This window comes from Xenopus laevis, chromosome 3L, assembly GCF_017654675.1.
Source record: "Xenopus laevis strain J_2021 chromosome 3L, Xenopus_laevis_v10.1, whole genome shotgun sequence".
Classification (NCBI taxonomy): domain Eukaryota; kingdom Metazoa; phylum Chordata; class Amphibia; order Anura; family Pipidae; genus Xenopus; species Xenopus laevis.
The window spans coordinates 51,343,420-51,370,812 of NC_054375.1; the positions used below are offsets into that span (position 1 = coordinate 51,343,420).

The 27,393-nt window shown below is 36.3% G+C and overlaps 1 protein-coding gene across 1 annotated transcript in view; it reads right to left on the reverse strand.

The window, feature by feature from the left end:
* stk32a.L (serine/threonine kinase 32A L homeolog) overlaps positions 1–27,393 on the reverse strand; it is a 76,747-nt gene that overhangs the window by 22,380 nt on the left and 26,974 nt on the right. The window contains exons 3-6 of the mRNA XM_018252186.2: positions 26,166–26,221; positions 23,416–23,567; positions 14,435–14,608; positions 6,676–6,713 (exon numbers count right to left, since the gene is read on the reverse strand). Coding sequence (XP_018107675.1) covers positions 6,676–6,713; positions 14,435–14,608; positions 23,416–23,567; positions 26,166–26,221 — 420 coding nt within the window. The remainder of the gene's footprint in view (positions 1–6,675; positions 6,714–14,434; positions 14,609–23,415; positions 23,568–26,165; positions 26,222–27,393) is intronic.

The following is a 27,393-nucleotide window of genomic DNA, read 5'->3' on the forward strand; positions in this document are numbered from 1 at the left end:
GAATAGGCTACTTCGATCTTCGACTTTGAATCGAACGATTCGAACTAAAAATCGTTTGACTATTCGATAGTCGAAGTACTGTCTCTTTTAAAAAAACTTCTACTACATACTTTGCCACTTTAAACCTACCGAGCACCAATGTTAGCTTATGAGGACCTTCCCCATAAGTTTTGCAAGCTATTTCTGATCGAAGGAAAATCGTTCGATCGATGGATTAAAATCCTTCGATTCGAAGGATTTAATCATTCGATTCGAAGGATTTTTCCTTTGATTGATCGAAGTATTTGCGGTAAATCCTTCGATATTCGAAGTCTAAGGATTTTACTTCGATGGTCAAATATCGAGGGTTAATTAACCCTCGATATTCGACCCTTAGTAACTGTGCCCCTTAAAATATGAACTAATAAGATCAGAAGATGAGGAGCTGCTTTCAACAACTTCGAAGGCCCGGATCATTACTGTTACGGGACTATTGAACCTTTGGGCTGCTACAGGAGGTTCAGTACATATAATAAAGCAATTCTAGCCATAGATGTTTTAAAACTTTAGTTCTCATTTAACTGGTTATTACATAATGACAATGCTTGCTTTGTGTTTTGGAGACCAGATAATTTTTTAGAAGACCAAAACAACTTTCTGTGTACTTTGCAAGGTTTTTAGTCAATATTAGCCCATTCCACAAACCATTCCTTGGTGTAACATTGTCTCTGATGTCTTTGTTTTTCGTTTTGACTTCAACACTATTTTGCTTTCCATCTTTTCTTGCATCGTTGTATTGAGAACAGAATTGAAAACCATTCTTTGCCACTAAAGCACGATGAATGCTATCCTCATCCCTGCTGTGCTATTTCAAAAAAAAATGTTGTGCCTTTTCTTCTTCTGCATTATATAAGATGCCAATTGTGTGCAAACCAGAAAAAAAAAAAGACTAAAGTGGCAAGATTCTTTGTATACAGTAAGGCTCTTTATATAAATAAGTCATAATAATGATTATGGCCTCCATGTATATTTCAAATCGACTGCTTTTCATAATCTCACACAGCATTTACATACAGCAATAAAACAGATTCCTTCTGTGAGTTGCCCCAGGGTCCATATAAATAGACAATAATATGAAAAGAGTATGCCAATAAAAAAAAGAATTCATATTTTAGCATGGTGTAGCAGGAAATGGATGTCAGTTAATGTTTCATGTTTTTAGGCCTGAATAAAGCTCCAGACTACTTTTGTTCTGACATCCCCCTAAACTTTTGTAGTGACCCTGCCTCCCACTTTCATAAAATAAATCAACACAAATCATTTGTAACCACAGCATCACCACCCTCCCCAAAAAAGTTTAAAAGAATACATTAAACATAAGGAGATAACAGCAACAGAGCTCATTTACATAAATCATTATTACACCTACTCCCAAAATACTAATGCTGTGTGACATCAACAAAAATGTTTGCTCCATCTGTACATATTATAAATTGACTGGTCTATCAGTTTCTCTTATTTGCATACATTTGAATGGGTTTATGTTTTATGGTGTCTCATGGATAGTCTATTTGTTTCCACTTGGGTGTTGTCATCAGGTATATTATACTGCCAGGAACTGACATGAACCCCTTTTATACAGAAGCATGGTGCATTAAGGATGGACAGAACAAAAATCCCTCTCTGTTAGAGCCAATTTATTTTGCTAAGGAAATTTCGAGAAACAGATGCTTCATCACGTGCATCAAACAGCCAACGAGTGAAATTAATACTCACTAAAACTATAATTGAATGGCTTACCATAGCCAAGAAATGTGATATCAAATACTATAAATAGGACAGGCTGACCACGTCATTTTATGCATAATTGCAAAAATCTTAATTTTCTAAGAAAATTACATTTGCAACACATTCTTTCCAAAGAAATATTTTCTGTCCATGGTCCAGTGTGACAAGGTTACATTTACCACTGAGCAGTCCATCTTCTTCTTACCGGAACTTACATAGTAATACAAAGTTATTACAGTTTGATATATTGAATAAAGAAGGGAAAATATATCTAGTCATTACTATAAGAAACCAGGTAAAATAAATGGTGATTACATATACTAGGGCCCCTTTACATGACTGCTGGAACCCAACGGCTCAATCACAATTGAAAACCTTGCATACGTTTTCTAACTCACTCTGGGGTTTGGGCATGATTATTTTGCTAACATTAGTTTTTTCCAGAAGTGGCTTTTGTAAAAAGAAAAAACGCTTTGGCACATAAAAGCTGTAATTTGGAGATTTATTGTACTTTGAATAAACTCACAATTTAAAAAACTCGAATGAATAAAATTGTGCAAATATTTGAATTTATAAGTGTACAAGTTAAAAAAAAACACACCCAAAAAAATTTAATTGCATAGTATACAGTTTTTCTAGGACAGCTCCATGACCTTATAAACTTTTAGATGCCAAAGTTTTACATTCAAGTTGCTTTAGCTTAATAAAGTTATAATTCAAGCATTAGCACTAAAAACCTTAAATTGTGGTAAAAACCCAAATTCTAATGTTCATAAATCAGCCCCTTGGAGTAAATGGTGCACTAAAGATAAAACAGTTATTGCTCTTATTTCTAATGCCATTGCTTACTTCCCAAATAGGTTAACTTCTTAGCATTCTGCCTTGCATTGAGAGGGTTCTGGGTTTGATTCTGAGCACAATCTTCATGGAGACACATATTTCATTGTTTGTCATAGGTTTCTACCCAGGTGGAAATATGCCCAGCGTTGATAAATGAGTCCCATATTCTTGCTGTACTTGCATTTACTCTGGCTTTCTTCAAACTTTACTGGTTAAATAACTGTTTACTGCATGTGTGTTTCTGTGGTAAGAAATTAGATAGCTAGATACAGTGGGGTGCGCTCTTATGTAAATTAATTCACACTTCCCATAGAAAATGTTGATTTTTTTTTATAAATAACATACTAAATTAGATAAAGAGTCTATACTTCTCTAGAAGCGACCTACAATTAAAAATAACTCTACATTTAATGATTTACCATAAGCAAATATCAGATACTAAGATAGACCTTTACAAATGCTGTAAATTCTACTTGTGCAGAACATTTATTATTAGTTATTATCAGTTGGTAGATTCGGTTTAGAATGTACAACAAGAACATAGGAAAAGTCATTGTATTTATGGCACTCATCTGTTGAGCACATAATTTTACAGGGAACCTAAACCTAAAAAAGGCTAAGACATTTAGGGGTCTCTTTATCATGCTGTGTAAAAAAGTGGAGTGAAGCATTACCGGTGATGTTGCCCAGAGCAACCAATCAGCAAATAGATTTCAACAGTTACAAAACAAAAGCAAAGATCTGATTGGTTACTAAAGAGCAACATCACTGGTAATGTTTCACTCCACTTTTTAAACAGCATGATAAAGAGACCCTTTAGATGGATGACCTTAGAATAGCAGTTGGTTTAAAATCACTGTAAAATAAGACACTTCATCTCTGCTAAGTTATTGCACCTCTAAAATGTTACTGCCGTGGACTCTTAACTGTTTTTTTTTTTTGCATTTAATGTATAACATGACAAAACAAGTCAATATGTTGCTATATAAACTTATATATAAACCATACCTTATATTTTAGATCACAATAGAGCTCATTTAACAGTGCTGGCCAAATCTGTCCCATAGTACCCAATCAGCAATTAGCTTTCATCTGTCTACAGCAGGGGTCCCCAACCTTTTTTACTCGTGAGCCACATTTAAATGTAAAAAAGAGTTGGGGAGCAACATAAGCATAAAAAAAGTCCACGGGGATGTCAAATAAGGGCTGTTATTGTCTGTTTGATAGACCCTAAATGGACTGGTAGCCCACAGGAGACTCTCTTTGGCAGGACACCTGCTTTTTATGCAACCAAACAAGCCTGGAATTCAAAAATAAGCACCTGCTTTGAGGCCACTGGGAGCAACATCCAAGGGGTTGGAGAGCAACATGTTGCTCGCGAGCTACTGGTTGGGGACCACTGGTCTACAGCATGTAGAATAATGAAGGAAAATCACTGACTGTTGCTATGGCTTCCTGCACCAGACCAAATTTTTTTCTGTATTGTTCAACTGGGAACCTCCCAGGACAGAAGTTCCATGGTGGGAGAAGCACTGAGCAGCTGGAAAGCTCATGAAATATGGGGCACTTAGGATAACAAACTATGGTTTCCCTTAGGATAACAAACTATCTTTGGTTGCTGGAGGTTGCCCCAGAACCAGCACAGCATACCTCCCAACCATCCCATTTTGAGCAGACAGTCCTGCTTTTGATAGCTAAACCTGCAGTCCTGGATATGTACTGATATATCCCGAGTTTCTCTTTGACCTGCTGCACTGAACAGCCAGAAAAAGATACAATGTTTCTAACTTAATTGCTTGGCAGAGAGCCCAGAATAGATATTTAACATACTTTTGTAACAGTTTTAGATAAGATAAGAACTTACACAATTTAAAGGGCAAGTCACCTTCATTAGCAAAACTGTAATAACACATAAAAACCACAGAAATGTGTTCAAACTTTTATAACCTGCCAAATGTTGTAAAATGGACATGGTAATTAGGGAGTGTGGTTATAAAAATGGGCGTGGAAACAAAAAAAATTTCACTGCGCGGGAAATCTTTCTGTCCCTTTTTCTGTTTCCAACATGTTGGGAGTTATGGCACAGGATTTGTAGGACTGATGGAATACCATTATTTGACTTATATATTTACTAAATGTGAGATAATAAAATGTCATAATTCATAGGTTCCCAAGAGGAATACCCTTACTGAAGATACAACTGCAGCAATATCTGGTAACCTGCAGATTCCTTACTGCTGGATAGGTCAACTAGAACCTTTTAGCACTGGCATTAGTGTCAGGATAATATCAATGAGGATTCCTTGTAATACATGATGGATAAAAGCGAATTCTTTTTTGCATTACAAGCTGTACTAACTAGGTGCAAAATCACAAAGCCACCATTACTCCCTTATGAGAAGGTAGACTGGAATAACTTTCCTTCAGTTCATCTGTCAGGATCAGGCATAGGAATGGTGATAGCCAGGCCAGATCTTGTCTATTGTGGTTAAGTGACACATGCAAAGAGAACATCCTACCTTTATATTATATGCTAATTTTGATGATAACATTTCTAAGCATTGTCTTGCGGTGAACTGGTGTTCTTTCACAAAATGACTTATACTGCTGAAAATCCCATCTGATTCTGAGCATCTCCATTTATAAATATTTAATACTATGGAACTGACAAGCAGAAGAAAGCGCAAGAGGAAGCAACTGGTTCTTGAAAAACATAGTTGCTGTCACAATCTATCTATCACAACCCTGAAGGTTACACATTTGTTTGTTCCCTTCCTTGCTCTGACACTAGACTGCTAGCAAGATTTACTTGTTCAAATCCCAACTGACAGAACCTGTCTCTGACTATAAGCATGGTGGTTTTCTTGACATGCACAAAGGGTGCAGGGGACCATCAAGCTTTTGTAGTCAGTCTGACCCACTGGAATAGAAACATATTGTGCAGCTTCTGAAAAATGAGCAAGAGGAGGTTGTGTTCCAGGGTGGCCTCCTTTAAAAAAAACTATCCTGATAATAGAGATAGATGATAGATGGATGGATGGATGGATGGATGGATGGATGGAAAGATAGATGATAGATAGATAGAGAGAGAGAGATATAAAGAGAGAGAGAGAGAGAGAGAGAGAGATAGATAGATAGATAGATAGATAGATGATAGATAGATAGATAGATAGATAGATAGATAGATAGATAGATAGATAGATAGATAGACAGACAGCTGTACCAAAAAGAGATCTGCAAAGCTCATGTTTATGTGATCGAAACCTGTATGCTTACCAAATTGGCCTACAGAGGGATGATTATTCCCTACATCTTCCCTTATCTCTGAATATTTGCCCTTTGTATTTGCTGCCTTATGTTCCATATATACTGTAAATACCAGAATTTTGGGATTTGGTTTAATTGCGGTAATTAGGTTGGGCAGTAATTGGGCTTATTGTGACAGTTCTGGGCCCAGCTCCATTGTTTACATCACTGCTCTGGCCTCTGGTATCATCATTAGGCTGGATGCAGGTAAAAAAAAAAAAAGGCCCCAGGACCCTGGAGTCAGATGGGTGAGGATTGCGAACATGTTTGAAATGTTATGACCCACAATATGATTAATATTAACAAGTGTTAACTATCTCTACCCCTTCTCTTTCTTTCTTGCATTATCCTTCTTTCAGACACCTTTCATTCTATTTCTCTTCTTCACTATCTTTTCCCATTCACATTTGTTTTGCCTCTTCTTTTACTGTCCCTAAATTGCTATTCATCCTGGATTAATCTCTTTGCCTTCCCACAAGTGGTAGCTTGACAAAAGCTGCAGGGAGGAGTCCAAAAGTCAGATCTTTCTTGACCCACTTGGCTCTCAATGTATTCAGTCAATCATAGTCCTTTTGGTTCTCGCTCCAATAGTAGCAAGTAATCAGCAGTGAGAAGGAGGCCAAAAGAGAGTTTGTGATTGGATGAGTGTTACCTCCTCTGTATAATGTTCACTTTTAGATGGTCAGATTAGGCAGATACCTTCAATACTTAGATACGTAACATATATTATATACACTGCATACAGAAAATGAATCATCTTACCTTGCTCGTCAAGTAAAACATTGTCCGGTTTGATGTCCCTATAAGACAAAATTGAGTAAAGCATTAATCCTTTTCTAATGATGTACTAAGATAAATGTATTGCTCAGGAATAGGGATGTAGCGAACCGCCGTTTTGGTGTTCGCGAACGCCGTTCGCGAACACCGGCAAAAAATGCGAACGGTTCGCGAACCGTTCGCGAGCTTCGAACACCCGCAAAATCGTTCGATTCGAACGTTCGAAGGATTTTTCGTTCGATTCGAACGTTTGAAGGATTTTCATCGTTCGATCGAAGGATTTTCATTCGAATCGAACGGTCGAGGGATTTTAATCGTTCGAACGAATGGAAATCGTTCGAACGAATGGAAATCGTTCGATTTTAGCGGTCGAATGGTCGCAAACTCAAATTGCGAACGTTCCCAAACGTTCGCGAACATTAGGCGGACGCGAACGGTCGAAGTTCGCGCGAACAAGTTCGCAGGCGAACTGTTCGCTACATCCCTACTCAGGAAAACAACACATGGTTATATTTAAAAAAATATATATTTAGTGTATCTCAGAGATACACAAGAGCTGCTCATTTGAGAAACTGATGGCACAGTTAAGCAAGCCACTGAATTATAACCAATGGCATTACATGTTTCCATACATTTAAAAAATAGCTCAAATGTAAAAGCTCCAATTCCTCTTGGATACCAGCTAAAGAATTCATTGGCAAGTGATGTAATTGAATGCATCATTCTGTTGAAAACTATTAAAAGCAAACAGGTTGATATTGTTTATCAAACAGAAAAGACACTGAACAATTTCATATTTTTGTTTCACATTTTACAACGATCATTCCCTCTAAGAGAATAGGCCACATTGTTTGCTCATCAGACTGGAGCAACATGATCTGCTTTCTAGGCTCTGTTTCACCTGAATAGCCTCACAAAACATTAGCTGGTATAAATAGGCCAATTACACTACTTTGCTACTAATGACTTGATCCTTTGGAACCTTAGCTGTAACAAAATACTAGTCACAGGGAGGCACAGAGAGAATGAGATGCTAACCTGTAGAGCAGTAACACCTTCACAGCCAGGACGGCTGATTTCGGTGGACACATTGAATGAGTTTCTTTAGTGAAATTCTAAAGTAGAAACATTTGCTCAAGGTCTATTAACCCACGCTAACCAATCAGATGCTTGCTTTCAGACTAGATCAGTAATTGCTACATGCTGATTGATGGCTGATTGATTAGCTACAATGTAAGTATATATGACTATGACCCAGTCTGCATTGGCTTAGGCTAGGGCCAGACGGGGCAGAAATCAGCCTGCAGTTAGCATTTCATTTTTTTTAAAGTACAAATATCTTTTTTTTCTCATGTGTGGAAAAAATATTACTATCTTATTGATTTATTGATGGTGTCATTACTGGAAGTTTGACGCAAGGCACACTATATCCGTGAGAAATGGCTGCTTGTACTTCAGATGGGTGTAATGTTAGTAAATGCACATAATAATGAAAACATCTGATTGGTTCTCTGGGTAATGCAGGGTATAGACCTATCTATTTGACCAATAACAATGTGGTATTCCTTATTACTGAAGAGCTCAAATGTTTGGCAATGCAGAGTGTGTTTTTAAAAAGAACTGCACATATTACAGGGTGTATACATCAAACCTATAGATTACATTCAACACACAAATGATAGTCCCATACAATTGCATGTTTTATAATATCTCATTTGCCTCCAAATTCCGCAGCTAACCAACAGGTCAGGTAGTTTGTCATGCCTCAGATATGTTTGGTAACATTTGAGTTTTCAGAAAACATAATTCTAATTCGAACGTTGATAAATCACCACTTCTCAACCATGAGGATCAGTGTGGTTGGATCTGAAAGCCTAAATATTCTTTTTGTTTTATACATATTTCATAGCTAGATTAATTACTACATACACTGAGTGAGCTTTTCATATCTAAAAATGAGACCCCTGCCCACATGACTTTGGATTTATTTTAACAATCCTATTGAAATTTTGCAAATTCATTAAAATTAAACAGCAAACAGTATGACATCAGCAACATGTAGATATATAGGCAAATATCTATATATGCAGATATATTGCACATAAAAATATACATATATATTCTGAACTTGATTATATATCAAAGTTCGAATGTTAGACTTTTTATACCTCGAATGAACTTGTTTCTACGAGTTCAAGTTGCAAAACCCGAAAACTCTAATTAAAAAATGGGAAAAAAACAAAGGGCTCTTACTCACTTGCGTTCTGACCTGCGCTCCCCTGCGTTCCGTTTTTTGGCGTTCAGCCGCAGGGGAGCGCAGGAATAGACGCATGTCATTATTTCAAATGGGGCTGTACTCACTCATTCGCGTGTAGGTGCTGAACGCAGGTTGAGACGCAACATGCTGCATTTTTCCTGCGTTCGGCGCCTACACGCGCCTGAGTGAGTACAGCCCCATTTGAAATAATGACATGCGTCTATTCCTGCGCTCCCTGCGGCTGAACGCCAAAAAACGGAACGCAGGGGAGCGTAGGTCAGAACGCAAGTGAGTAAGAGCCCTAAATCGCACAAATTTTCAAGTATTTTGGCAAAACCCTCCGTAAAAAATTCATACATCATAAAGGCTATTAACATCTTCAAATGGTTCAAGGGACCTCTGCCATTGACTCCTACATGACCTTGACAGGTTTTAGATGGTGTATTTTTGGATTCAAGCTATTTCCAGGGTCAGGGTATAATAAATCTTGAAAAACTCGAGTTTTTTTTAATCCAAAAATGAGATTTGACCAAAAAAAAAAAAACACAACTTGAACCTTACTAAATAACCTCCTTAGTGTCTCAACCCCTAACAGTGATTATTTTACCCAGTCCAGCTTTTCTAAGACTATACATATAAAAAAAATACAAAAATTTAAAAACACACTGCTAATCAAATGCCTAGAAATCATCTTTAGAATAGCAACATTACCATTTGCAACTGAGTAAAACATATTTTAAAAAAATCTCTTCAAGTTCGTAACTTAAAAAATAATGGCAGCTGAAATTTCTCAGGCTTTACAAGCTCACTTTGATTCTGTTATTTACCCAAGATACAAAATGTAGTGTAGTAATGAAGGGATCAAGTTAACCACCTCCTCGGTTTTACAGCTGTTCCCAGGCAACAAATAATGGATGAGTGTGTGTTACACACAGATTGCACAGCGGAGAACTGCTGGGGGTTTGGCTGGCAGTATTATATATCAAAGGGGTAGAACTGGAATTTCTTATGTGAGAATTGAAAGTTTAGATGTAATGAAGAAGAACTATATTAAACATTTCAAGACCTACAACCATCTCTGCATATAATTACTGATGCACTCATAGGACCTTTGTTCACCTCACCAGCTCAGTCTTTTTTTTTTTAATCTGGATGTTTTATAGTAAGCACAGAATTCATGGAGTGATGGGACAAAAGTAAAAACAACTTAGTAGAATCTGTTATTGGGGGGGGGGGGCTCAAACAGGAGAAAGGCTCACAGAATAACTTGTAGCCTGAGATAAGTCAACATGATGAAATATCTTTGGCAAGTGAACATCTTTAATGGTCTATAATTATGTCTTTGCCCAGGGGGTATGAAACAAGCACAAAGAGTGACTAGGCTGATGGGGAATCAAATATCCTTTCAGAACAGCTGTACTTTTCTCCGAAGCCACAAGAGGAATCCAGGCAGCATGTTTACATAAATGTAAATTGCACATTATAGCAGAGATAAAGAACCACGGGAACACACTCCATCAGCCTCTGCAATATGTATCATGTACTGAATATAGCCATGCACGTTCTATTATCCATGGTATACATTAAATACTTGCTTTAAAGGGTTTTTCTTAAATCAGAAACCAGATAATTGTGTTATTTATTTATATACAGGTGTGGGATCTGTTATCCGGAAACCCGTTATCCAGAAAGCTCCAAATTACGGAAAGGCCGTCTCCCATTGACTCTATTTTATCCAAATAATTAATTTTTCCCATTTTCTCTGTAAGGATAAAACAGTACCATGTACTTGATCCAAACTAATCATTAAAACCAGCCTATTGGGTTTATTTAATGTTTACATGATTTTCAGACTTAAGGTATGAAAATCAAAATTACGAAAAGATCTGTTCCCCGGAAAACCCCAGGTCCCGAGCATTCTGGAAAACAGATTCCTTATCTGTATTTTTTTCTATTAACTAAATTATTCAGCTGACAAGTTATTTTTGCACTTAATGGCTTGTGACATACTTTGGGAAAAGTAATTCCAGCCAGAACTTCATAATTTAAAACATTTGTACAAATTGCAATCAAAATGAATAGACGCAGTGACATCTGAGACAGTTTTGTAGTTAAATCAGAGTGCATATGTCCAGGCATTTCACAACAGGAGATAAAATATTTAATGATCCTGACAGAGCTTTGCAGACACGTAAATTAGTCCCTGGTAGAATTGGACATCTTTTTGCTCTACGGAGAAGCGCAAGGGTAGAGTGGTGGAATCACCTTACTTTGAAGAATAATTGTCTGTTTGAGAGTAATATATGCTAATATGTCATTATTTCACAAAGACAGAGCTTACATGCTGTATATACTGAAGAATTCAGGTCCCTCTTCAAACAGGTTTTTTTTAACCTGGATTCATTTTAATGCAGTGCACGTTTCAAGGCAACTTTTGTGCACCGCCTTTATATAAAAAAATATGGATCTATTTCTTACACCTTCCTCATTTGTGTTCCTTTTGTGTAGTCAGCTGTCAGAGCGAACCTAGATCGTGTAAGAACTAGGAGCACTCTTGTGCATTTAACTGCGTTACACAATGCCCTCCCAGTGGTGTAATTAGATGTTACTGGGCCCAACAGAAAAATAATTTTAGGGCCCCCAACATCTCAAGAGGTTCACCTGTCTTACCAATATATGCTGAAATTGCTCATTAGGGCTTCATGGGGCCCCTTATACCTCCTGACCCCCTGCAGCCACAGGGTCTGCTTCTTCTGTAGTTACGCCCCTGTGCCCTCCCTTTTATACAAAACAGGGATTGTTTGTCCATATATTTAAACTGGCCAACTAAGCCAAAATCATCCCTGGTGTGGCCAGTCCTACACTCCCTTTGATCTAATTCATTAGGAATTCCACTATTATTTTACCTGCAACTTCCTTTCCAAGGTTAAAAATCCAAAATGGTTTTCCTTTTTATTGGCCACTGCTGGGATTTTTTGTACTAGTTAAAAGAAAACTGAGGGTCAGTACAATATGAGGTGTGCTTATTCTCATTTTTTAAGATTGAATAGTTGGTTAACAACAGTTTGTACAGGTAAATAATACGCAACACATTTGATATAAGAAAACGGTTATTTATAGATGTAAAAAATTATTTTTTTAATGATTGGATGTGAAATGTAGTAAATAATGCTAATTTACACAAACAGGAGTCAGGGTTAGCCTGAGGGACACCGTGAAAAAACCCAGTGTGCCCCGGCCCTCATGGGCCCCTGCCGGTCCAGACTTGCTGCGCATTCGTGCATGCGAGCGCCGGAGAGAGAGAGTCTGGAGGTTTGAAGGGGCCCCTGGGGACTGCCAGGAGGGCCCTTCATTTTGCAGCCCCCGTGTGCCCCCAAGGCTTCAGTCCAACCCTGACAGGAGTTATCACATGGCTCTTAATTTTTGTAGATTGATACTTATAAGATTATGTATTATAACGCTTGTCCTCCTTGTGAGTACTTTGTACAACACTGTATATAGTTGTATTGCAATGCAAATTTTTTCTTGGAATTATTTGCTTTCTTCTTCTTCTTCTGACTCTTTCCATCTTACAAATGGAGGCCAACGACCCCATCTAAAAAAGCAAATGCTCTGTAATGCTACAAATGTAACATAGTAATTTACAATGTTACTATGTTACATTTGTAGCAATACAGAGCATTTGCTTTTTTAGATGGGGTCGCTGGCCTCCATTTGTAAGCTGGAAAGAGTCAGAAGAAGAAAGCAAATAATTCAAAAACTATTACGAAGAAGAAAACGAAGTCCAATTAAAAAGTTGTTTAGAATTAGCCATTCTATAACATAATAAAAGTTAACTTAAAGGTGAACCACCTCTTTAAGTGAACATAATCTTAGGTGGCCTAAACAGTAGATTTAATATTTTCAAACGGCGTAAACAAAACTTCCCTCTTCAGCCCTGCAAACCATGATGTTACAGGTATGGAATCCGTTATCCGGAAACCCAGTATCCAGAAAACTGTGAATTACGGGAAAGCCATTGCCCATATACTTAATTTTATCCAAATTTTGAAAGATTATTTTCTTTTTCTCCGTAGTAATAGAACAGTACCTTGTACTTAATTCAATCTAAGATATAATTACTCCTTACTGGAAAAATCACCTGCCTGTTGGGTTTATTTAATGTTTAAATGATTTTCTATTAGCAAAATAAAATTAAGGAAAGATCCATTATCCAGAAAACCCCAAGTCCCGGGCATTTTGGATAACCGGTCCCATAAAAGTATAAACTTGATGCCCTGTATAGACGGTACGCATTTTTCTATAAAACCAATAAACACAATAATATGCGTTTGCTTATAATTCAGTTTTACATGGCTATAACATAGCAATCAAGCAGATGCAATTATAACAGAATCTCCATCATCTCCACAGCCTGAGACTGACATGAAGTTTTTTCTACAGAGCAACAATTAAAATCACTCAAATTAGCCGCCTAATGGCTACCACAAGCCAATCAAGTCAATGAGAGCGACACAACAATTATCTATTAATACACTGAAGAGTTAAGTACATTGTGAGTGGGAAATTATATACCCTGAAAGTATTACGCTCTTCTGCTTAAATAAGCACTTCTGTTTGATAACGGCAATTATTTCTCAGTGATATGAATGCCTACACGACTGATCTACTGAAGTGAAATGTTTGATTTGCAATATTACATCGTATTGCTTGTAATGCACAGGGTGTTGTCAATATGTATTGACATTCCCTTATATAAAGTAAATGCTGCCAATTAATTAAAGTAAATATTTTAGCTCTGCGTCATTGTCTAGTCTTTCCCACTGGCAGCACTTGGGGATGAAGCAGGGCACAAACCTTTGCAGGATTATACACATAAATATTCACATTTCATTGCTCTGTCTGTACTGCCGGCTGTGGGGTTACTAGTGAATGAATCATGCAAGACAGATGAGGAAATATCCAAATAATTTCATGAACTGAACAAATAAAACTTTGATGAATGGGACTTTTGTGTTTAGCTATCAAACTATGAATGGTGGACACAAAACCACTCCAAGCACTGATACTAATACATTATCCATGACTATGCTTACCATTAACGTTCCCTTATTATATTATATGCACATGATTCCACCATATCATTGGACTCTCATCATATTTTAATAGAAAAACAGTCATTCATTACTCAGAAAACTTTATAAAATATTGTAAACTGGATACTTTTTCTTTAGATTCTTTCTGAAATTGTATGTATCAAGAGGAATATTGATAGCCGCTGCCAAATGCTACTGTGATTAAACCAGACAATAAATATTATCAAGAGATTTCTATTAAGCATGTATACAGATCTGGGATTGGTTCAGCCTTTACCATGCCCATGATGTATTACAAACGAAGCATGACCCCTGATTAAAGTATTTTACAAGTTATACTTTAGTAAGTATCCCCTTTTAAAGGGTAATATTTGACAAACAAATCACTCACCTGTGAATGATACTTTTGCTCTGAAGGTAGTCAAGGGCTAAAGCCAGTTCGCAGATGTAAAGCTTTACAGAGGCTTCAGTAAATCGTATATTTTGCTGTAGATGATATCGTAAGTCCCCACCAAGTAGGAGGTCCACAACCATAAACATATCCTCTTCATCTTGAAATGAATACCTGAATGTGAGTTATAAATAATGAATACATTTGAAATATAATTGAAAAACCTAACTAACCAGCAGCTACTCCAGATAGCCATGATCATAACAAATGATTGTTTAAGGTTGGTGATCCAAATGACAGAAAGACCTTTTACTAAGAAACCCCAAGGTTCCAAGCATTCTGGATAATAGATCCCATACCTGTATCATTTTGTTATATGTTACAATTGTTCATGCCACAGCGGGTAAACAATTTTAGGTGGAATAAAGCCAAAGGGAATTTAAAAATGTAAAAAAAAGATTCACATGCTTGGGAAAATATGAAATTGTTACTCAAACCTACGAGGAAAGAGGAAATTTCAATGTAATTTACTCTTATTTGCTCTGAACAGATGTGGAGTAATTCATTCTACTTATTTTAGTAGTACACTTATGAGATCTGTAATCCAGAGAGCTCTCAATGGAAAGCCATCTCCTATAGACTCCATTTTAAGAAAATTATTCTAATTTTTTGTTATGATTTGCCTTTTCTCTGTAATAATAAAACAGTACCTTGTTCTTGATCCAAACTAGGGATGCACAGAATCCAGGATTCGGTTCGGTATTCTGCCTTTTTCAGCAGGATTCGGATTCGGCCGAATCCTTCTGCCCGGCCGAACCCTATTCTTAATTTGCATATGCAAATTACAGACGGGGAGGGAAATTGAGTGACTTTTTGACACAAAACAAGGAAGTTTTTTTCCCCTTCCCACCCCTAATTTGCAATGCAAATTAGGATTCTGATTCGGTTCGGTATCCGGCCGAATCTTTCGGGAAGGATTCGGGGGTTTGGCCGAATCTAAAATAGTGGATTCGGTGCATCCCTAATCCAAACTAAGATATAATTAATCCTTATTGGAAGCAAAACCAGCATATTGGGTTTATTTAATGTTTACATGATTTTTTAGTAGACATTGGGGCCCATTTAATAAACCTCGATTTTTCTGGTCAAGGTTTTTAGAGGGAAAACTCAGATTTTTCATGGGAAAAAAGTTTGATTTTTAGAGATTTATCATACCTCAAAAATTGCTAAAAATCTGAAAATACGCCATCTCAAACCTGTTGAGGTCATGTAAAAGTCAATGTGTTCCTGAAGTTGTTTCTTGACATTGTGATCTGTGCTGGATAATCCAGAAAATACAGGGTTTAGTGTAAAAATCAGAAAAAGCCGTGTTTTTGCTGTGAAAACTTGATGAAATCGAGTTTTCAGTGCGTCAGTCGTACAATATGAATTGACTTTTGTCATGATGTTTTGTTGCTCTGAGTTTTTTGAGAAAAATTTTGATAAACGAATGCAATTCATGGAAGGGAGTTTGGTCGTCTTTGTTTTCATAAAAAAATGTAATTAATTTGAGTTTTAGTAAATAAGCCTATGGTGATTCAGATTTTGAATGATATAGAGCTTTCATGGAGTTCCTTTCATAGTTATATAGTTGTTATATAGTTAAGTCTATCGAGTTCAATTTATCCAAACAAATCCCAGTGCATATACTGTATATATATATAACATACTGTATATAAATATATATATAACATATACAGTATAAACTATATTTACGAATATCTATACTAATATAGATACAGTATATCTATACTATACTATACTATTGTCCGAGTCATCAGTCCATACAATAGGTAGCAATAAATGGGTACTGAGAGTTCTCAATAATTCACATCCGTTTGGAAACTGCAAGTAAAAGACTTTGATGGCGTCAAGAAAACATGGAACTGAGAATGTGAAACGATTTAAAATTTTGAAGTATGCATATAAACCCCCACCCCTCATTGTCTCCAACATATACTAGCCCACTATAATTTGTCCCATGTCTGTAAGCAATACATTAATTTTTAACATTGTTGTAGCTATCATTTCTTTGGACATGTAAAACAAGTGCCAACAATACTGTGTATGGGAACAACTCTCTAAACATGGTCACTCACTGCTCACCATACATCATCCTAATGAGGAGTAGGGATGCACCAAATCCAGGATTCGGTTCAGGATTCAGCCTTTTTCAGCAGGATTCGGATTCGGGCGAATCCTTCTGCCCAGCCGAACCGAATCCTAATTTGCATATGCCTATTAGCGGCAAGGTTGGAAATTGCGTGACTTTCTGTCAGAAAACAAGGAAGTAAATAATGTTTTCCCCTTCCTACCCCTAATTTGCATATGCAAATTAGGGTTCGGTTCGGTATTCGGCCGAATCTTTCGCAAATGAGGAGTTCTGCTTAGTGATGGGAGAATTTGCAAAATAGCGCCTCGTTTTTGACAACGGCGTCCGTTTTTTTGCCAAAAATGCGCCGGCGTCTGTTTTTTAGTCCATTTTTTTTTGAAGTCGGCAAATTTTGCCAGCGAATTTTCGCGCCCGTTTCACAAATTTATTCACGAATTCACGCCTGGCGAATAAATTCACCCATCACTAGTTCTGCTTATAAAATGTAAAAAACGTAAAAAAGTACTCACAGATAAACTACTGTATGTAACTATGTTACTATGTTAGTTCAGCCTTTACGAAATTCATTCTGAAAATTCTGATGAGCCCTGATGGTGCCTGGGAACAGTCAAAATATATTGACTACTAGTCTATACATTTCTATTATCCTCTGCATGACTGCAAGACAACCCTTCTTCTAGCGTTCAACAAGTGTCTTATATCCAGAACACTCTGTAACTATTTGTGATGTAAAAGGAATATTGTCAATAGTTATTGCTTATCTCCCAGCCCCACTTAACTTCTAAACGCTTTCATTACAGGTTCTTAGAAAGGGGGATTCATACGACAGTACAGTGAGTAGCAAAGAAAAAGTTCAGATCATGAGAAATGATTAAATACACATTTCCTGTTAATGATGCACTTTCCTCCAGAAAACTGAAGAGATTCTGTTTTGGAAAACACATCACAGCAAAATGATCCAAGCACATAAGAATCAGTTCATCAAACTTCTTGGCGCAAACCTTATCAACAAATGTTCCTTCTAAAATGTGGCTAATGTTTTGGATGGGGGCTGGTACAATGCATCCTTAGAACACTAAGGGGCAGATTTATGAAGTGTCGAAGTGAAGATTCGAAGTAAAAAAATTTGAATTTCAAGCTATTTTTGTGTACTTTGACTAGGGAATAGTCCAAATTAGATTCAAATTTGAAAAAAAAAAATTTGAATATCGTGTGCTGTCTCTTTAAAACTTAGACTTCAACAATTTGCCATCTAAAACCCGCCGAATTGCTGTTCTGGCCTATGGGGGGGGACCTCCTAGAACCTATATGGAGTCAATTGGTAGACTTTAAAAATTAAAGGTTTTTTTTGAAAATACGTTGAATCAAATTGAATCAAATTCGATCTTACTTCGATTCGAACGATCGAATACAGCCACAAAAAAAAACACTTTTTAAATACATTTCGGTTGGTCTTTTTTTATTCGAAGTTCGAAGTTATGCAAACTCAAAATTGCTCCCATTACTTCGAAATTCGACCCTTGATAAATCTGTCCCCTAAAAGTTGTCGTTATTTAATATTTCTTTTTTTAAGAGTCTTATTCACAAAAAACTAATATATATATAAAATAAGTAGGGATGTAGCGAACTGCCGATTTGGTGTTCGCGAACGCCGTTCGCGAACACCGGCAAAAATGCGAACGTTCGCGGACAGTTTGCGAACTTCGAACACCCGCTAAAATCGTTCGATTCGAACGATCGAAGGATTTTAAGCGTTCGATCGAAGGATTTTCATTCGAATCGAACGATCGAAGCCATTCGATCAAATGCTTTTCATTCGATCGAATGCTTACAATCGTTCGAACGAATGGAAATCGTTCGATTTTTAGCGGTCGAAGGAATTCGAATGGTCGAATGGTCGAATGGTCGAACGACTTGTATTCGAATCGAACGCGAACTCAAAATGCGAACGTTCCCAAACGTTCGCGAACATTCGGCGGACGCGAACGGTCGAAGTTCGTGCGAACTAGTTCGCGGGCGAACAGTTCGCTACATCCCTAAAAATAAGTTTATGTTGAAATGTGTACATTGTCATTTAGATGTCACTTGTGTCTGGGATCTATGTGAAAATGTTCTATGCAAATGGTTTCTGAAAATCTATATTACATCTTTTATTGTTAGTACTGCACAAGAGGAAGCAACATTCCAGACATGAATCCTAATCTTAAAGGTACAGCACTGCCCAATGACCTTTCTCAAGGGAAAACCCTGAACCCTTCCTCTGCCAAAGACCAGAACACTTGTCAAGGCAACGTATAGTCAAGCATAAACAAACTTTGTGTAGTTACATAAACTTCATATAAGTAAAATCACAACTATGTGCATAAACCTAATGTGTAACCTCAGCTCAGCACAAGTTTAGTAAGAACTAAAACCATTGTATTCTACGGAGCTTACATCTTATCCACAATGTAATCGTGTGCCCTTTTTCCCTATTTAAACTTGAATGGCTGCAATATGTGATTTTCTGTCTGAATATGAGCATAATAGGCAAATAATCCCTTTTGCTTAGCATTTGTATAAGGCATATGGATATATAAAGCACCCATTCTCTACATAAAAGTTATACAATTTCCCTTATTTTATTTTTCTTATTTTCCTTTCACACATTTAACAAACAGGTTCTGCTGGAATGATGAATGAAAGTGATTCATTATCTACTGTTACAGATAGACTAAGTCATGTTAATGTAGAAATGCTCTGCTGGGAATGCTAGGTGTGAAATTCAGTGGGTTATTAAGAGAAATGAATAAAATCAGCATCACTGAGGGACAGAAGGAACAATAGTACATCTCTCTGCTGTGTTTTGAAAATCCTAATTTAACTCAGCTCAACCCAGGCCCTAATATGAAAAAAATGCATAGGAATTTTTATAGTTAAAGGACAAGGAAACCCCTCCATTACAAAATGTAACAAAATCTTTTGCCACAACGATCCCCCCTGTGAAGCTAGGATAACCCCAGGAACGTTATTCATGCTTGTGTTGATCCCAGATTCTTTTTACTTTTGAATGTGGCTCATGGATAAAAAAGCCAGTTGGGTCTCTGCAAACTGTTTGTGTATATATAACGTACACCAATTGCTCAGATCCAGATAGCTTTTGTCTGAGCTGCTGGAGAAAGCATGGACACAAGACATTATATATCAGTGCATAAAGTGTCTTTGTAATGCACCCTTTCAGTACAATATAATTCATTCAGTGGGGGGGGGAGTTCCTTGCCCTTCTTCGGCTGCTGCAAAATTAGCATGCATGGATTTTATGTGCCAAAAGAGCTCCCAAGAGTATGCAGAAAAACAGATCTTCTATCCCAACCTACCAAACTGCAACGCTTCGCTAAACTTGGCGGTTTTTATGAAATTTCTTAAGTTTTAAAAATGTTCTAACATCTTATCTACCACATATCCTTATGTACCAAGATCAAACATCCTCAAAATGAATACCACAGGTCTAAGGAGCAGTTTAATTTCCAATGTACGTATGGTTTCCCAAGTACATGGCATATAAAGGCTCCACAATTAAATTGCAAACTGGAGAACTGCTAAATAAAATGCTAAAAAACACAAAAGAACGAAAACCAATTAACTTGTCTCAGAATAACACTCTCTACGTCATACTAAAAGTAAATTTGAAGGTGAACAACCCCCTTTAAAGACATTTCTCTAAATGCATGTTATAAATTGGCTCTTCTATTAAAACCTACACAAAAATAAGCTTCATAAAACTTGGGATATCTGCCAGAACATATGTAAAGTATACATAATAATATCCTTATATGACCATCATAATTTTTAACCCTATTCAACTACCCAACACTATAAAGTACTTTAGATGGAAACATTCCCGTGTTTTTGTAAAGGAGCTACCCTATTAATTAAGAAGCATGCTAATTTTTTTATTGCACTTAAAAAATCTATAAAAAAGGGAAAAACAAAAAGAAAAAAAAAAGCAAAACATCAGGTACTAAATCTAACAGATGGCATTTTGCATTTAAAATGTAGATTATCATAGATTAGATTATTCGCATTATTGATTTCATTATGAGCTACTGTTTCTTAGAATAAAGCAGAAGGTCATTTCCCCAGAAAGGAACATAAAGTGAGTCCATTAGGATCTACATGCTACCTTGCATCCCAGCATTATGAATGGGGCTTCCAGAGCATTAATCCTGCATCCCTAATTGACGATTGCAAGATACTGGCACCCTCTGAGAAAGAAGCTGTCAGTTTGGTTGAATAAAACATTGGATCAGTACGAGGGAAATCTTAAACTTTTAATCAATTTGCAGCTCCATTTAATTTCAGCTGTTTGCCAGTTCTTCCATATCTTTATTAAATGGCACGAGAATGCTGAAGATCCATGGGCAGACTTTACGGTGGCACTTTGCCACAGTTGGCATTTAGAACACTGTTCAAATATACTTTTCTTAGATTTCTTGTGTGCTTTGCTACATAATTAGTGTTTAAAATGTGGTGTCAAGATGCCTGGTGTTATTTGATTCAAGTAGTTGGGCTTTGCAAACACTTATTGTCTAAAAACAAACAGTATGTTGCAACAGATTCCCACTGAACACACAGGGAGGCAGCAGAGGCAATAGGACAAAATTATATTTTTTGCATGATAAATGCAGCAGGCAAATTATGGCAAGGTTAGAACGCCGGGTTAAAAATAAGCAGACATCCACAGTTGCGCCAGCATTCAATTATATATCAGTGCAAGGGGGGAGGGGTGTCCACCACATTTAAAGCAATTATCCTATATACAAAAGAGGACTTATCCCCCTATCCCGTTGCACTGTAGAAAATTAGACACAATGTGTTACAGTAAAAAGCAATATTTAATTTAAATATTGCTTTTTACTGTAACACATTGTGTCTAATTTTCTACAGTGCAACGGGATAGGGGGATAAGTCCTCTTTTGTATATAGGAAAATTATGGCAAGGCCTAAAGATTGAAACCAAAACACACCATTCATTGGAGTTGCCTATACAGATTGTAATTCAACGCAATTTTGTTTAAGCCATATATTTTTATTGTTGTTTATACAAACTGTCAAACTTTTTAAAGAGGAAGTAAAGTCTAAAATAGAATAAGGCTAGAAATGCTGTATTTTGTATACTAATCATAAACAGGAACTTACTGCACCACAAGCCTAATCAAACAAATGATTTATGCTTTCAAAGTTGGCCACAGGGGGTCACCATCTTGTAACTTTGTTCTACATCTTTGTAAGACCAAGACTGTGCACATGCTCAGTGTGGTCTGGGCTGCTTAGGGATCATCATAAATGATCAAAACAGCACAAGTCAAATAATATCTGTCAGAAGCCGATACAGCAAGATTGATTAATAATCAGAATATAGAGACTGTATTGGGTCCTGTGTTGTCATGTAATCTAATGTGGATTTTATAGTTTTTGTATTGTTTAATACAAACTTTCTCCAACTCTGCAGAACCAGTGGCTGCAGCAAAATAATCCTCCAAATAGAATCCCAGTTTATCTGTTTAAATCTGGCTCCATGATTTTTGTCCCTGCAGCTGGAGTTGGAAAGAGTAAAGGGGATGTAAAGGCAAAAATAAAATCCAATACAAATCTATGCACAGTCGCCGACTTCTCTACAGGGAAACAAACAAAGCTGCTTGAGTTCTGTATGGCTGGGAAGTAAGGTGAGGGCTCCCCCTGCTGTTCATAAGTATGATTGTTTCCCTGCAGAGCAGTTAGCGACCGTCTGACAAATCCTATCCACAGCAGTAAATGAAGGGGGTATTTCACTGTATACAGTCAGTTTTCTTATAAAAACGGTACACATTTTTTAATTTAAGTATATTATAGATAGTTTCTTTTTCATTAAAGAAAGTAAAAATGGGATTTTATTTTTGACTTTAGAATCCCCTTTAAGGGCTTTTCCAGAATTTTTATTTTAGAGGGCTTTTCATAATATTAGTATCTGGTTCTGGAAACACTTTACTAATACATATAACATTTTATTTTCAAAATCTGCAGCTGCCAAGTATTTTTATGGTAAATCATATAATTTTATGACAATGTCAGAGACCAAGGAACATAAAAAAAGTTCCAGATTTAAAGGCAGTTTTACATTCACTTCCTGGCATCATAATAAATCATGGGATCTATTGGGATCCATGGTTTTCCAGATAAGGGTTATTTCTGTTATTTGCAGCAGCACATCTCAAGACTTCTAAAAAACCACAGACACTTGAAAAAACTTGGATTGTTTTGCTATATGTATTGATTTATGTTAGTTTAGCTAACATCATGTACAAGATACTGATTTCGAATGAACCATTTCAGGTGCACCTGGTACAAGAGGAGACATCATGGACAGTTTTTGCCTATCAAAGGCCCAGTTTAGGACTATAATATTTTAGTAGAGAAGACACCCCATGTGCCTGTGTCTTACAGCTTAATTAGGAAATGACTACCTATTTTAGGTGATTCTAATAACATTTAAGAGAAGCAGTGACACATTTTGGAGCCTGCTGTGCGCCTTCAAAATGAAAGTTTGGTGTAGGATTTACTTATATTTCATTTACGTTGCATGCACTATTCAACTGCAATTTATTTTTTGCTGATACTGAAAAAAACATTTCATAAATATCCCTCACAGCCCTTTTCCCCTTGTTTTTACAGGTTCAGCAATCGTCGGTTTCAGAACCACAGCTTGTGCTGTGAACATACCATGAGCTTGCTGGCTTTCATATTTTTCTGTTGAGCAACTCTAAAACCATAGCGCGTGAAATAATTATTCCCTCCTTGCACACTGACTCACCATAGGTTCACTAGGAATGGATGTTCCAGACCTTGCATGATCTGCAGTTCTTTAAAGACATTTCGAACCTCGTTGCGTTCCACACATTTCTGTTTGTTCATATATTTCATGGCATACATCTTCTTTGTATCATTTTTCTGAACAATGCAGACCTGAAAGTAGAACAGACTTATTGAAAATAAAGCCATTTAGCTTTTTAGCTTTCTTTGCTGCCTACCTACAAAAGGAAAGCATGAAAAAATAAAGAATTAAGTGCTTAAATAGAATTCTATAGAAAATGGCATTCCAATATATTGGGGCTTTCTGGATAATGGACTTTCATTTAATAGATAGTATGATTAATGAATTGACATTATTAATGGTACTACAACTGTAAGAGCTCAAACAGGATCATTTTGCCACAAGCAGACACAAATAAGCTTCTATTTGTACCTTTAACATCCATCACTTAAGAGGGTGTTGCAAAATGACTGGTTGCGCCAGCCAGAAAGGTGAGTAGATTTGTCCCTAATTTTTAAAATGATGAAGTAAAGTACTGTTCATAACCTTCATAACCATACCCTTCCAAAAGGAATGTCACCTGATGCCTGGAGAAGTTATCAGCATTCTATAGATCACAATGAACTTGTAAATTGCTATACTTAGGGACAGATTTACTAAGGTTCGAGTGAATTTTCGAAGTACAAAAAATTTGAATTTTGAAGTAAATTTTAATACTTCGACCATCGAATAGGATACTACGACTTCGGATTTACTTCGACTTCAATTCGAAGTAAAAATCGTTTGAATATTTGACCATTCGATAATCGAAGTACTGTCTCTTTAAAAAAAACTTCGACTTCAATATTTCGCCAACTTAAACCTGCCGAAGTGTTATGTTAGCCTATGTTTTTATATTCAAAGGAAAATCGTTCGAATCGTACGATTTGAAGTACGATCGGAGTACGATCTTCGAATTCGAATGTCTGAGGATTCTATTCGATGGTCGAATGTTGAAGTATTTTGCACTTCGCAATTCGACCCTTGATAAATCTGCCCCTTAGTGGTATTAATATGAGAATAGCACCCAAGTAGGAGAAATAGAGTCAATTGCGAGTAGAAAATAAGCATTAAATACGTGCCTTAAAGGACTTCCATTGAATAATGGATTTAGAAGGCTGCATACACAATATTATTAGTGCATACACACTATTATTTAAACTAAAAAAATTGTATTGGTTGAAAAAGAACATCTTGAATGTGAGAATTAAATCCCTTTAATTGATGCATATGTGGCCAGTCACTATCCCTTCAAAACAAAAGTAATTCCCCACATCTGAAACCTACAATGCAAGCAATAACACATGGGATAAATACACATTTTACACTATAGATTCCTCGCTAGCAGCGCCGGCCATTCAACGGAAGGAATACCATTGTTTAATATCATTCGGCTTTATTAGTACACACAGTGCGGAGTTACAATTTCAGTGGGTGTGCTGTGCAAACCTACGCGTTTCGTGTCTAGGTAAACGACACTTCCTCAGGGTTACAATTACATCACGTGTCTCAGTGTTTAAATGGGATCAAATAAGGTCAAAGTGCATATCATTTCGAGACTAAAAGTGCAATAGTGCAATTAATTAATAATAATGTGTACATTCATGAAAATACATCAAGATGCGTAAAATCTATTGTTAAAGTGCAAGTGCTTATATTGTATATAGTAAATAAAATGATTTGATTTGTGTTCACAATTTATGAATTATATAAAAAAGTTAAAAAAAATTTTTTGTTAATTTTACATGAATTCCCATATAATTGTTCATAATCAAAGTTATATATACATACAGTGAATTTAATATCAATAAACATGTCTATCTGTCTTATCTATTTAATTTGTTTACATTATTATTTTTCCGCATCTTAAAGATAATCAATTTGATAAAATAAAGATGTTGAAATGAAAACACCCATCATGCAAATTTTGTGTTGTTATTTCTTAACACGTTCAAGTAGTGATGTTGTAAAATAAATATAATTTATATAATATAATATTATTGAGGTGAGCTCCGCCATAACCGCTTCTCTAATTGTTTTTATTTTAAATACACATTTTACCCCAACAATTTACAAAGACACAATACTGTGAGTCTTATGTTTGAGAGCAGCCTATATACATATTTTTAGTTCTTCCCCAAAAACTTACAACCACTGGTTCCTGAAATTCTGCCTTGCTGAGCATAATGGCATCTTGATGGGATATTTATGGGATTATATTGGTTACATCAGGTATTGTATATGGTACACTATATTCTGGGCAGTTATATATAAAGGTACGTGATCCGTTATATGGAAACCCATTATCCAGACAGCTCTGGATTACAGGAAGGCCATCTCCCATTTTAATCAAAGAATTCCTTAATTTCTCTGTAATAATAAAACAGTACCTTGTACTTGATTCTAAGAGATCCTAAAATATAATTAAAGAATTCCTTAATTTCCTTTATTCTCTGTAATAATAAAACAGTACCCTGATCTTAAGATATAATTAATCCTTAATGGAAGCAAAACCAGCCTATTGGGTTTGATTAAAGTTTTAAATTATATTTTAGTAGACATAAGATATGGAAATCCAAATTACGGAAAGACACCCAGAACCCCAGGTCTCAAGCCTTCTGAATAACATGTTCCATGTTGAAGTTCTAAAGTTTTTTGATCACACTGAACACATATATTTCTATCTATAGCCAAATCAAACGGGCACTCACCTTTCCAAAGCTGCCTTTTCCAATTGCTCGCAGAATTTCAAAATGATTAAAATTGACTGTAAGAAAATCACAAGGAAAATATTAGTGACATGTATATACAGTAATCGAAAATGGTTTATTAAAAAGTTACTTTTAAATAAAATCTCATGTCTGAACCTATTTACCATCCCCGCATCACTCAGTGATTTAATAATATTGATGCAGTAGTACAGCAGCAAATTACAAGCAAAGGGAGTAAAACCAGTGATAGAAAATGAAATGGACATTTTAAACTAGGTTTCTCATACATTACGAAAATCTGTGTTTTAAGGCTTATTTACTAAAATCTGGTGCTGCCTAAAAAGTAGTGAATGGGAGAGGGCAATTCCAACGTGCCCTCCCTCCCGAAAAAGTGTTTATTAACCCTGAAACATTGACTCTTTCGTTGAAACACATACAACTAACATTTTTTTCTGCTTATGACAACAGACTATTAATAACGTGTTGATTTCCCGTCTCGCACTGCCTGTGTTTTTGATTTACATAGAAACAAATGGATTTTATTTACTTGCTGAAGACCAGTGTCATACACTGCAGTCTGCTGGTAAAATACAGATGCACAAAGCGTAAATAGCAGCTTAATAAAATAGCCATTGAATATCTGCCAGCATTTGGGAAGTGAGAAAGAAGATTGTACCGGAGCCATGATATTCAATTTTTTCGCCCATGACATTCAATTTTTTCGCCTATGACACCCTATCTAAATTATTGTGATGGAACTCACCGATGGTAATTTAGAGTAATGGGGAATTAAAGCATTAAAATACAGACAGATGAATATCAATTCTAATGCTACCCCTACTCACTTCAGTTCAATGACAATTCATTTCTACACACTGCATTTTGGGTGCCCTGAATTACAGTTTAAACTTTTTTAAAACATTGACAAAAGAAAATAGCTGAGGCCGCAAATAACAGCGCTATTCTGTGCTTATTTCTGAGGTCACACTGCCTTGTTAGAGCAGAAAGATACATTAATTTGTGTTGGAAAATAAAAGGAAAGAATCCTAGGCATAGATCTATGCACCAATCTGTGCCTATCCGGCTAATTTTCAATACATATATTCATAATGCTTATTGGTCTTATGGGGATTTCTTTTTCTTGCTTCTCAGTTTATAAATTAGTTTTACTAAAATAAAGGCAGTATTGATCTTAGCAGTCAGCTATCAATAGGCGCAACTATGGTAT